The 14,269-nt window shown below is 44.0% G+C and overlaps 1 protein-coding gene across 8 annotated transcripts in view; it reads right to left on the bottom strand.

The window, feature by feature from the left end:
- Nucleotides 1-14,269, bottom strand: part of nectin1b (nectin cell adhesion molecule 1b) — a 181,293-nt gene that overhangs the window by 97,516 nt on the left and 69,508 nt on the right. For all 8 annotated transcript variants that reach the window (XM_050064878.1, XM_050064869.1, XM_050064886.1 and 5 more), the window contains one exon: nt 13,669-13,820. In XM_050064878.1, the coding sequence (XP_049920835.1) occupies nt 13,669-13,820 (152 nt within the window). The remainder of the gene's footprint in view (nt 1-13,668; nt 13,821-14,269) is intronic.

The following is a 14,269-nucleotide window of genomic DNA, read 5'->3' as shown; positions in this document are numbered from 1 at the left end:
GGGGGGGGTTTGCAACAAAGAGTTAAACCATCTACCAAAACAAATGGTGTGGGAGAGGGCTGGGAAAAAAAGGAGAGCCAAACAGCGAGGAAGAAAGGAGGGAGCTTCCTGTTCACGCAGGGCAAACCACAGAAACGACGAGTCAGACAAGATACAGAAGATTTACTGCTTTGATGCTATTTCTGCCCACTGTCCTACTGATTTATTATAATCCTATTATGACACATCAAAATGTAGTACGCACAGATCTGAACATGTGCTGTCTTCTCAAAGAAAATATCCGGATCCGACAAGTAGTGAAGCAAACAAGTTAGATTTATATATACATATAAAAAAAATTTTTTTTAAATTGTTTTTGAACACACATTCATGCCAATAAACACCAACATGTCACACCTTCAATGCAACACAATTAACAGGGAATATATATGCACAGATTATCTATGGAGACGTGTGAGCTGGTGTCATGAAAAGGCAACAACTGGCAGATAACATGGATGCATCAGTATCACCCCAAACAGCAAACTATGAAATTCAGTGTATACAATTATGATTGATGTTCATTGGAAACTGATCATAATTGAGCCAAAATGAAGGTTCATGTTAAGCAATCCTTAAAGTTCCTTGGAGATATGAAATTCTCTGCGCTGCCTTGCAGGAAGTCAAATAGACTCAAATCAAAACATTGCTACAAAAACCAGCCAATCCGACAACCTCTGCCATCCTCATCATGCCAGACACAAAAAAAGACATTTCCCCACATACGCAGAAAATGATTATTTAAATTATTGCCCTAAACTGTTAAATCACATCTATTACACTCGATTAGTATGGCTTTTTAGTGGAAAAGATAAACCTCTGCATACGTCTGGTAAAAAAGGATGGTACAGGGCGAAGTAAAGAAGCTGCTGAAGCCTTTCTTTCTCCTTTAATTACAATGGCACCCTATCAATCCAAAGGAGCGACCTCCCAAACACAGTCGCTCTCCTCAGCTGCTCTTCCTCTGCACCCTCTCTCCCAGGGACGACAGCAAAGCTCTCCAATTTCTAAAGCGTTGCCGGGCACAGTCTCAAATATCAGCTCAGGTTTTAATCTGACCACCTAATGGGATTATTCAGACACAGGCCTTCATTACACACATGAATGAGAGAGCAGAGCCAGGTCACCCCTGCTCGAGAACACATCCTCCCACCAAGTCCAAAGAGGGGTGAAAATCCAGAGGATTGAAGGAGTAGAGAGAAAAGGGAGAACGTTCTCCTGTAATCCTCTCCTCTGCCATTAACTGCCTTCCTCTGCTAGGATATGTCTTCCCTCTCATCAGTCCCCTTATTCAATCTTAATTAGGCAGCCCTTTGCTTTGCATTTCTAAGGTTGCCAAGACTCAATGTTTACCACTTAGGGAGGTGAGAAACACAAGGCAAGACCATTAAAGCTACAGAATGGTGGCAGTAAAAGAAGAAGCAGCGAGCCTTCAAAGGCGCCCCCATCACCTCCAGTTTGACAGAGGATCAAGTGACACCACCTCTTGACATCTATATTTGAAGAATGTCAATACCAGTGATTGTAGAATGTGCTACAGTCCAAACAAACCAGACATGAAAGCAGTTGTAAACATTAAGGTATTTTTGTGGGTCTTTGGCCGGCAAATCCACCTTCAAGGCAGCCTCAGAAGTCGCCATATTGAAAAGAAGAGTTTCTAAAGGAGTTATTAAGATGTTTTACCAGAGGAATGGAGCGGAGGTGTATTGAAGTGCTCAGATGGTTCTGCCTCTGTAAATGGGGGTACTTTAAAAGCAGAGAAAGACGCTCAGAAACACCGAGAAACGTTGAGCGGATCACTTCAGTGCCGTGGAGGTGCACACTGCTTTTATTTTGCAACTCAAAGAGGTGTGTTGGCAAAGAGAAGGGCCTGTTCTCACTGCTTTATCCGGCACACTTCTGCTCTGTGCTTATCCCTCCGCAAGATCACATCAGAACACCACCTCCCATTCAGCCCACTGGCCTTGCGCATCCACGAAGATAACAAATATGGCTAAAAGATTTCTCAATCTCTCCAGCGTGGCGGCTTTGTTTCGTCCGTTTTCTCCGTGAATGTGGGTATGAGGAATGAGAGTGGCTATGGTGCAAACTAATCACATTACAGAAACACTAATAATAAAACACATTTGAAATGGTCGGGGTACGTAGGGGTGTTTGACAGCACGGAGGAGGGAGGAGGCGTTCCACCAGCACGCCGTCGCTACCGGCAACACCTGCCAACAGATAGATAAAAAAGACCTCAAAGCAGCACAACAACAGCCCTGATACTGTTCCAGGCAACAAAAGGCAGTGTCTATTAACACCGCGCTGGAAATATGCAGATAGCTGCGTAACCTTGAGTTGCGACAACTAAAATGTACTATTGAGATTAATAGGTGCCAAGATGTGCTATGAAAGGCTATAATTCAATCCAAAGGCATGATAGATTTATACAAGTAATGAATAACATGAAATACTGCAGCTATTTAAACGCCGCAACCATGCTGTTTTGTATTGCATTAATCATACTATTTTGAACACTCAGATCTGACTTGATCGAGTGGATGATTTACAACCTCTAAACATTTTAGTGGCGAAATCTGTTTCCTTCAGAACTCGATGAGTGTTCCCCCTCTGAGTCATTTGTGTAAAACAGAAGTGAGTCTTTAAGAGAAACAAACGGTAAACAAATGTGGCACACTCGGAAAAAAAAAAGAAGAAAGTAAGCCTGACATCTTGTTGTGGGAATGACACATCAGGTCCTCGGTAGATTTGTGGCTTCAGAAACAACACACATTTAGGGTTTTGTATTTCAGTGTAGGCTATAGTACAAAACAACCAGCAGCAGCAAATGTTCAAAGACAGTGAAGGAGAGGAATGTGTGAAGCAGAAGGGGCTTTAAAGTGAAAGAAACTGTATCACAGCTCTGTCCTGCAGGTACAGTTTCTGGGTGTGCTCCAGTCATGTCTGCACATGAAAAAAAGGAGGAGAGAGACAGGTACAAAACATTCCTGAGTCTTAGCGCAATCACTCGGACAAGGTGTTATGACAGGGGCTGGGAAAATGAGAGAGGATTTCAAAGAGCGGTACAGGGAGTGGTGTTTTAATATGACTAAATGAGGAACAAGCTGCAGACAACAGAAGATGAAAAGAAAATAGAGGGCTACTGTGAGAGTCTGAGGAGTGGCAACAAGGAGGAAAAAAGAAGATGGAGCGAGTGCCTTTGAGAAGCCGGGGAGTGACAACGTCAAATAAAGAATGGCATCATGAGTGAGTGAGGATGGGGACAATCGGGGAGGACACATTAATTCGGTGATTCCAACGATCCTCATTACTCCCCTGTCTGAATTTGCCAGTGGTTGTGAAGTCATGGAAATGTAATGCTGCCACAACGAATAAAAGCTCATCACTGACAGGAATTTAACATGCTGCCCGGGGAGCCGACACCAAGGCAAAGCTCTTTCCCCCACTATCGCACACTCGCCTTCCAATATCTACCATTTCTTTCTGTTTGTCAACACATTTTCTTTCTGGCTATCACTGATTTTACAGAGGCATAAGCTCGCCTCGTATGTAGGTAAATGCCACACACCCCATTAAACCCTTCAGACTGGTAATGCAAATTCAGTTCCCTGTTAAAAAGCGGATGGATAAGAGGCATGGGATGTGCCGGAGGAGATAACGCTGTGAAATACTGGCATCAAAACGCTGGTGACGTCATTTGGGGCGTGTTGTGAACATGCAACGACTCGCGGGACGGTCCTGTCAGAGAGAGAGCAGAAACTGCTTCATGTTTTCATCTCTCTAGAGCAGAAGCAGCACATAAGCTCTGACTTTTTTTGGGCTAAACTGATGACCAAGGACTCACAACACTGACAGTCACTGAATTATGTTTGTGGTGGTTTGTAGTTGAAATTAAAGTCATTTCAATGAGAAGCATGACTTACGTCAGTGGTTCCCAACCTTTTTCCTTACAGAACCCATTTTTTCAGTGAGTAAACTAACACCTGACTAAGTTGACATATTTATGCACATTTTATATCCTATTCAGTGCTTAACATTAACAGTACAGAACAGCTGATAGACTTTAAAATGAACCCAAATAGTGACCTCAATAACAGCAGGATTATTTCCTGTGAATATTACAGCAGAGATGAGTTTTCCTGGTATCTGTAGTAACTTCTTATACAGTTCTCAGTATTGTGTATTCTTATTTTTAACAACCATACATGCTTAGGCCCTGATCACACAGAAAGCGTTTAAGCAGCTGGGGGCAGCTTTTTGTAATTGTTTCAAATGAGAGTGATGCTTTTTGCTTGCGTTTTTTGTGTTGTGACCCACATGGTGAAAAACATGGTGAAAAACCTGTTTTTTGTCATCTTTTTTCCCTACTGTCCAATCAGATGATTCGAGAGGCGTCCTTCCCTGGTGGTCACGACAAGAAGTTTACAGTTGGTAAACAAAGGAGGAGAAATTTGTGGTAGCAGTTGCTGGGTACCCAGAGCTATAAGTTTAAGTTTAAGTTTATTTACTTCATTAATCCCCCTGAGGAGAAATTCAATGTTTTCACTCTTGCTTGTCAATTACACACAGGTCCGAAAGACACACACATGCACAAACTGGACCTATACATGCACAAAGTGGAGAGATGTCAGAGTGAGGGGGCTGCCTTGGTCAGGCGCCCCGAGCGGTTGGGGGGTTCGGTGCCTTGAACTGGCACCTCTCCAGCCACCAGTCCACGCTCCATATTTTGGTCCGGATGGGGACTCGAACAGGCGACCCTCCGGTTCCCAACCCAAGTCCCTATGGACTGAGCTACTGCCGCCCGACGATAAGACAGCAGGTTGTCAAACTGCCACAGAGTCATCCTAAAATATGCCTGGAAACAACCATCATTGAGGCGAAGCTCCTGGACCACCTGGGGGTACTCCCCATCTTCCACCCTCTTCATCAGGGTCTCATGTACCCACACAAATCTGCGTTTCCTTGTGCCCAACAAACCATTTGTTGACAGGCTCTCACCCTCAACCAGAGATACAGCAAGTACCCTCTGCCTCAACATTTTAGGAATTAGCTACTAATTACTGTCAAATAAATAAAATTAAATTAAGAAAACCAATGGTAGATTGATTACACAGGAAGGTTAGGGTAAGGAGGTGATGGGTTGGTTGCCTGGCAACAATAAAAAGCTGTAGCAAGCATTGTTTTTTACTGGTGGCATTCAATTAAAAAAAGGCAGTGTGGTGCGCCTCCCGTTTTGCAACCTGCAAAGCGCTTTCTGTGTGATCGTGGCCTTGATAGGCTTCTTGTTTCACAAATTCAGTGTTTTCCTCTCCCTGACATTTTGCCAATTTGCCCACGTTTTTGTTTTAACTGCATTCTTTTCTAACACTGAGGCTGTGTAGCAGAGTGAAGGCTCTGTGAATATGGCTTGTGTTGGGTCCTTCAACATGTGAGATTTTGTGAGAAGTTTATATCTTGGATAATAATCTAAACTTCAATAATAACCATTCCAGTTGGTTTTCTTCACAGAGATATGGGCATACTGTATTTATTTTGTATATTTTTTCTTACAACAAATTAAATCAAGAAGGGCAAGCGACGCCCTGTGAAGCTTTGGTGACCCTAAGTGGGGTTGGGACCCCTTGGTTGGGAACCTGTGACTTAGATGACAAATTAGAGATTCTACATCAATACTGTGATTGAAAGCACTGGAAAATTTAAGAGAGCATGTTTTGTGCCCTTGTTGATGTATTATGGTCATTTTGTGCTGCGGGGGTTGTAATAATCATTCCTAACATACCTTTAATAAGCAATGAATATTTACACTGGGATCTAAACACCAATGCTCTTTTAACAATCATGTTTGCTCATAAGGTTGTATTATTAATGCATCACTACATTTCCCTACAAGCCTGCATGTGGCTGCAGTGCTAAGTGGAAGCGCCGTGAGGACGAGTTATTGGGTCAGCAGACATGCAGCAAACAAATCTGCATGTTAGTAGGCGATAAGCCAGGAGAGGTCGGGGCAATGTTTGTTCACTGCACAGTCCTACCCTCAGCCTCTCCTCTGCCGGCTTTTTTCCTTGTTGTTTTTTCGTCTCCTTGTTGTTATTTTGGAGCTGTGTGTGTAATGAGTGAATCACCACACAACATCAGCAGCAGCAGCAGCAGCAGCTCTGGAGCCAGTGGTCAGACCCTGGGACAGCGTCTGACCTACTTCATCAGGCTCTCAGGGAGGCGTGACAGATCCAACACCACACGGGTGGACAGTGAGGAGGAAGAGGAGGAGGAGGAGGACAGAGGAGCAGAGCTGGGCCGAAGGGGCTCAGCCAATCCCCCTGCTCCATCTGTCTGCCACATCCCTCTCCTCTGCATATCCTCCGGAGAGCAGAAACAGCTAGCCATGCAGAAACAAATGTTGAGATAAATCACTACGATCTCAGCTGCTCTGCTCTCACATGCTCTCCCCTGGTGACATTTCCATTTCACTCCCACAGCCGGGCTATCTCTTTTTCTCCAAATAAAAAAGACCCCTTTACACGCTGAACACCCCCCTCCTCCATTTTATGCAAAATGAGCTGCAGCCACAATGTCTTCCCCCTCAGTGCTCTCCATGGCACAGCGCAGCACAGCAGAGGCTTTATGGGGCGGCCTATGGTGTGCGAGCAAGGGAGCGGCTCATGCTAATGTCTCATTTGGATAATGAGGTGTATTCTTGGCAGGATGTGAGCAGCAAGCAGCCCCTCCTGTAGTGAGGACGTGGGGACGAGTCGGTCGCTCTATCAGCCTGAAGACCCAAATCATTTTAAGTTTGTAGGCACCTGATCGGGAAGTTCAAGGGTGATGAGAAGCTAGCGGGGAGAGCAGGAGACAGGACACTGAGTACGCTCCTCAACCTGCCTGACAGCATGTGTCTACTTGAAGTGAGGGTGCAATGATATACAAGATATGCGCGTGTGGCCTTTGAATTTATGAATAATGCAGGCGGCGATGTGAGAAGGCGACACTGCAATGTGCTATAGCGCACAGATTGAGACAGACTCCACCATGACAGGCGAAGACAAACAAATTTCACATTGCTGGGGGAGCCTCTGCAAAGCTGACATCATAATGTCTCTTGTCTCTGTCAGAGAAAAGAAAAGAGACAAATGGCTGCACGGAGCCGTTCTGCTGTTAGATGTCAGTAATATATGGTGCGATACTTGTTTTATTCAAGGATATTCTCGCCGCCGTCTCGCAAGTTTTATCACACGGAGCCATCACGGTGAGAGAACTGACAGACCTCACAGTGATGGAAAGAGCAACATGTCTGGTTCTCAGCTGATAAAAACAAACTATACCGTCAACACCTACAATTATTTATAGTTTGCCGGAACCAGTTAGGTCACTTTATAAAGCTACTAACTGTTTTTGGGTTTGGCAGCTCCTGCAAGAAATTGTTGAAGCATATTTAGGACTTTTTCAAATCCAATTAAACAGTTTCATATTCTTAAAGGTATGGTGTGTAAGATTTAGTGGGATTTAGCGACATCTAGTGGTGAGGATTGCAGACTGCAACCAGCTGAAACTTCATGTGGTTAGAATTCCCTCAGTGTTCATTGTTTAGGAGGATTTTACCCGTGTTTCTCCTATGTTTTTTGGCTTGTCAGAGAAGGCCTGCTAGCCTAGCACCTGTTAATGTGTGCTTACCCTTTTTTCTCTGACGACTTAAGATCCAGACATTTGAGAGGTTTTTACTGGGAGTGGAATTATTGCAAAGGTCTCTTCCTCTCCAAAACACACAGACCCGTTGATTTAAAGCCGTAAAGATACAGAATAAAGCAGTTTCATGTAAAAAAAAAATAAAAAAAATCAAAGCCAAAACGCAAATGGCCCTATCTAGAGCCAGTGTTAGTGGGCTACTGTAGAAACATGGCGGTGCAACATGATGATCTATATGGATGAGAATCGCACCCTATGTAGATATAAATAGCTCACTCACAGGTGATTATACTGTGAAGAAAATATACTTATCATATTTCATGTCATTTCTGCCAATATATCCCACTAAATCCTACATACTGGACCTTTAATGTGATATATTTTTCACTGAAACAAGACAGTGAGGAATCAATCATAAGTACCAGTTACGGAGGGAGAGGAAATTAAATTTGATAGGGCGGGAAGAAAGGCGTGACTGTTTTTCAATGTTTTCCGGAAAGTGTCCATTTCAGGGCTCTTCAAACCCTCCATGTCCCAGCTGTTCAATTCTTTAGAAAAGAAAGGAAACCAGAGAGTCATTTTTAGAAAAATATCTTGCAACACGTATACTAATGAGACCCATACCTGTCTCGTAAAGGATACAGGTCTAATAAATGTCATCCAGTTCAAGTCGCAATAAGTTTTTCGGACAATTAAAACATCTAATGCCGGCTCAGAGTAACATCTCCTGCTCAGTAATTTAAATTTATGCTGAGAAAGCTCCCTTTGCTCCTGCCAACAACCCGCTGCTGCTTTCCTGCCAACCTGGTGGCAAGCATTTGGAATCATTATATAGACACAGCTAATGTTCTCGGCAATGGCCTCATTTGCTTGCACTGGTTATGTGGAGCCAAAAAAATTAAAGTAAGATTGGTAAATAAACAGTGAAAAAGTCCACGCTGGTACTTTTTTAAGAATGTCAGTCCCTTTCACTACCTCTGCATCTAACTGTCTTTGCTTGTCATCGTAATGTAGGACTTGGAGGATAGAGGAAGTGACAAGCAGTGAACACCACGAGTTGACACAGGCTGTTACATGGAGTCATGTAAACAGCATCCTGCACCCTCTCCCACCTCTGCCTCTGCACCGCTTCCAGTTTCTGTTTTCCTGGGAGCCCATTTCTGGAATCCACTTTACCTCTTCAACTAAATTCCAAAAAAATCAGACCCACTGAAGCATTTCCTTCGGTCACATGGATATCTTTATTTATTTATATTTCCATTGGACTGTCTATGTTTTATTCATCTCATTTTCTCCATGTGGGTAAGATATTTCCCCCACCTCTTCTCTCTCAACTTCATTTTCTCACACGGGAGCGAACTATTGCTTGTTCAGGCGAGCGTGAACAGATGTCTGCACCGGTTGCCTGTGCTTACAGAAGGATCCATCCTCACGCTTTCTTGCTAAATTGATGAGAACGCTCTCACTCCATCCAGTTTAACCCGAGTGGTAAAAGCCCCTGTAGCAAAGCTGACTGCACCTCTGCTCTCAAAAGCAACTCACCGCCGCAGCTCCGACAAAAGAGGGAAGAAAGTTAGTGCTGCTGGGCCATAAGTGGAATCACAGTAAGGTTCACATTCTGGCTGACCCCGAGCTGATCTGATATTATCCTTCACAGCTGATCCTGCTAATGTGGCAGGAATTATGCATTGTCTTTGACTCGGTCCAGCCCCCGACTCACAAAGATTAGCGCCGTTGTGTGGGAGAGTCAAGGTTAAAAAATATCTAATCAAGTTTAAAAGATTATTCAAGTGAGTAAACAAATTAAATCTGTAGTGAATGTGCGGCTTCACTAAAAGAAGTGTTCCCACAAGTCACAAAACTGTGCATCGCCAAGGAAAAAACCACACACATCTACTTTCTCAGGGGTGATAATGACATAATTGTAAGGCCATCCTGACAAAATGGCCATTCATCACGTCTTATTATGCGCCGGGAAAGAAATTTAAGATGGCAGCATCGATTTGTTTCGAGTGTGATGGTGGAAAAGCTGATTATCTTAATGAAAGACTGATTTCACTCTCTTAAGTTGGGGAGGATCTTTGAGGTTTAACCACATTATTCAGCTCTCTTCCTGCGGCTTTCTCAGCTGCAATATTTCACAGGAGTCGCTGGTTGACTGGCACTCCTATTAGATGGTTAAAAGCTGCTGAGATCCAATCGTCAAAAATAACTTTCATTGTGAGGCTGTTTAATTGTCTCTATTTTTTAACATGGCCTCTGATGCCCGTTGGTAATTCGCTGATTAATCAGATCTGACGACTTGTCAACTTTCCCTAGGGAGATTTCTGAACTGAATGTGAATGAGAGAGGTGTTTGCTTAGAGGAGGCCCATTACATGAAGCTCATCTCTCTCACCATAGATCCCCTCCCATCTTCTCTTCTCTCTCTCCTATCCTTTTTCCCTCAGACTCCCTCTTTCACCTCTTTTTTTCCCTGAGAGCGAGGATTGATTAAAACAGGAGAGTGGTTCATTAGATTCTGACAAGCGACACCATATCTGCAGAACATATGTCCTTGGAGAAAGCCGTCCTAGCCCATGTGACTTACCATAGTCGATGCCATCTCCACAGCAAACACTATCCCCAAACTAATTGAAACAAGGTGCTCTGTGGCCTCGCTATCTGCCGAGGTGACAGTTATGCAGCTCCCACAAATCCGTCCATGAAAACTGAGGAGCTTGATTAAAATGCGCCTTCCTTAAGTGCTCCATCAGTGTTGTTTCCCAGTGTGAGAAAATAGCTTTTCTGTGATACAAACAAGTTGTCATGGATATTTTTGTCTTCCTGACACTGGAAGCAGGGTTGTCTCCCTGGCAGGTGTATATTGCAGTGTCAATCTAAAAATCAACTTCAAAATGAAAACAAAAAGCACTTCTGCCAAACCCATGCATAATACAGCTAGTAGTACTGCATTTGGTCTTGATAGTGACAACACTATAGACAATGGTTGTATGAAGTGCTTGATAAACTGTTTAAGTGTCATATTTGTCATTACTCGGATACAGTTTACAGCGGGCTAAAAAAGGCCAGAGTTATTGACTCTAGAAGCACAGGACTCTCCGAAGTGCCTCGAAAATCCAAAACCATTAAACTGTGCCCTTTAACAGGGAAAAGAAATAATAATTTCATGCGAAGCACTCGTCTAGAAATAGTCAGCTGCGCTGGCTCTGTGAGCTGTTGAACAAATGTACTGCATCTATCAGCTTGGTCACCTTCCTTTTCTGCAGAGAACACTTAGCTAGCATTACCGAGGCCCGATGCTGCAGCCTTGAACAGCAGCCAGCAGTGGGCTCTCTCACCTGCCATGTCTCAGCTGGGCCTGTCTGAGGCTGTTGGGAGGCACAAAGATGCTCTTTGAAGTTAATGAAGCATCAGCATACTTCTTTACCTCCGCCACCGGGTCATTATGCACAGACCCAGTGTCAAGGCTGCACAGAGCACTTCAAAGAATTAGAAGGAAATGCCATGCCCACCCTCAAGTTCACCTCTAACAGTCTTTTATTCTTCATAACTGATACCAAGTCTTCCACGAGCTGATCGACATTCACAGAAATGTCTCCTAAGGAGAAACATTTCTTCTATTCATGCCCTTGAAGCATAATGATGTTCCGTGGTAGTGGAGATTATGCTGACAAGCCTACATTATGACTGGAATGGGCTAGCATTTCACAACATCAGCAAAGAGCATTGTATGATCCCACTGTAACATATCCATGTTGGAGCTGCATGAGACACAAGGGCAGAACAGCTCTGTCCCTGTCTGTACATGCTGCTGCACTCGTCTCTGCAACCTAAAGCATCAAACCATACTAATGTGTAACAGACAACTTCAGCTGTTTGCGAGCGTCTGCAATTTGACTGGGCGTTTGTTGGAGCTCCGAACTGCCCTTTAGCTGGCCCCCTCTAGCTTGTCACTGTTACTATGGGAACTGGCAACATGCTTTTAAAGCTCGTATGGGACCCTTCGGGAACATACCCTAAACAGATTCAGGACTTTTGCCATCCAACAATATAGAACACCACTTGCAGCTAGAATCCAGCCAGTTTCTTACGATGGAGGAGACAAACAGACCACCAAGTGCCTTGTTTCATTTAATATTCAGGATATGTGTCGGCATGATGGTACTTAGTATAACTCCAGATGTCAAGGATGGAGTTCTTTCAGCTGACGGAAAAGTGACAATCAAGTTGTCAAGTAGAAAATGTGAAAACCATTTTCTCAAATGCGTAATTCCTGGTCTCTGAATGACCTGAAATAACTAAGTGTATTAATTACTGTAAATATGCAGAGTGATAGTAGGTAATGACTACCTCCTGCTGAGAGTGTTTTCACAGCTTTAAATTCATTCATTACATTTCTTTTAACCTGCTGCTGAACGACCCTGCAAACTTTTATATGGTTTTAGATATTTAAAAAAAAAACAACAGAAAAAAGAGGCTCAGATTCAAATTTTATATTAAGACAAATTGAATTGAATGTGCTCAAATTATGTACCCGCACATTGTTCACCTCACTCACTCAATAAAATTATACGGACAAATGATGAGAATAAACAGAAAGACTTCAGGGACAATAGCAATGCGGTTGTTAATTTAAGCAATCAATGAAAAAGCAGAAATAGAAAATGACTTTGGTGCCTTTGTTTTGCCTTTCCAAAGGGATACAGTACTTTATGCCAAACAGTACAATCTCCCTGGAACACAATTACTCAATACAAGCTGGTGCAGGGTGATTTCCTGACAGTAGATTACTTCCTCACTTTCCTGCTTGATAAGTAAGGGCTGTTCATGCTCCTTAGAGATTTCTATTATCGCACTACTAACCCGCCTACTTTGGATGAGCAACTTCTCACAATGCAGGTAATGACATCATGTCCCTACAAAGCTGCATTGTCCCAGCCTTACCCTCACCAGCAGAGAAGAACACATTGGAAGAGAGGAAACAGGAAAACAAAAAAGATATGCGATGATACTGTAAGGCACAGCTGTTCACTTCACACCAAGCGCAGCGTTCCCAGAGACATAACATGAGTCAACATGCAAAGCAATGCAAGTTAGAACACCCCCACTTCCCAGAAACCAAGCAGCACAAAGAGTAAAGGGAAAAAGTCTTTCCAGTTCGACCAGAGCAAAACTGTGACAGTCTCCCAATACCGCACACACAGCTGGGACCAATAGAAGGTCCCCACATTAGTAGTACGTATAGCAAAAGTTAGATCTGGTATATATTGCAGCAAGGGCTTTGACTGCAAAATACAGCCTCCTATGGATAAGAACCCAGAGGAACCACAGTGCGTGTGTGCCAACGATTATGTGGAAGGCAAGGGAACTGAATCAGTTTTGTTCAGCATTTTGTTTTCCCCAGAAGACAGAAGAGACAAAAGAAACGAACGCAGAGCTCGACTACAAAAGAGGCACGGGCTGTTCGGAGAAATGTGAGCGTGATGCGAGCAAACTATGATCAATACAGTACCCTCACCTCAAACCCCCATTTTCCTTGATGTTATTTTAGGCGCTGTTAATAGACCTGCTTTATATCGCTCCCACACATGCACCGGGGTGCGTAACAGGGCAAGGTGGAAGGGGGCGGCTGTTGTGTTCTCACAGTGTGTGTGGAGCTCTGATACACAAACAGAGGGTTTTTTTTTTTCCTCCTCTTCTAACCTGCCACACAGTGCAGCAGGGACCCGCACAGCCGGGGCAGGGGGGAACAGCATCGAGAACAGTCAGGCAATCTGCTACAATCAGCTGGTCTGTGCGCATGCATGGATATTTGTGTTCACTTGTGCTGACGGGGGTCTGATGGTTCCCTGACTAAATTTTTAGCAGGGTACTGTATCGATGCAAGCCATGCCAGAGTTACTGAGGAGACGGAGAACGGAAGCGACCGCCTTTATCAACCTACCTGTGATGTTGACGTCCACGATGCCAGTGCGAGTCCCGATGCCGTTGGTCGCGTCACAGACGTACGTACCGGCCAGGTCGTAGGTCACTGGCCCCTTGAAGAACAGGGTGTTGTTCTTGATCTCCACATTACTGGGCAGGGAGCCATTCAAGCTGTGGTGAGAGAGAGAGAGGCAATAATACAGACACCATAAAAAGGCAGAATTACACCAGACCACAGCAGAAAAAAAAAATCCCTCTCCCAGGAGCAGCAAAGCAATTCAAGGCGCATGAAAAATACAGTCTCTAGTGCCAAACAAACCTGGATGTGTGTGTGAGGGTGAGATAAATACCAGAAATATTTGACAGCGCTATATTTCAGCCATCATCCATCAAGTCCAAACAAAATTATGAGGACAGGGAATCCCAGCAGGTCCAAACAGGTAAGACATAGCTGATGCCTGAGGACACAGGCTTTTTTGGCATGTGGAATACAAAACAGACAGTGGTAGAAGGAGGGTGGGGGTGGTGGTGAAAGGGAGCCGCTTCTTTCCTCAACTACGGCGCAGCTCACATGGCTGGACTCAAAACTCAGGGGAACTGTCAAGAGAGGCAGCTGATCA

Source organism: Epinephelus moara, chromosome 2 (assembly GCF_006386435.1).
Source record: "Epinephelus moara isolate mb chromosome 2, YSFRI_EMoa_1.0, whole genome shotgun sequence".
NCBI classification, from domain to species: Eukaryota; Metazoa; Chordata; class Actinopteri; order Perciformes; family Serranidae; genus Epinephelus; species Epinephelus moara.
This window is presented reverse-complemented; position numbering and strand designations above follow the sequence as displayed.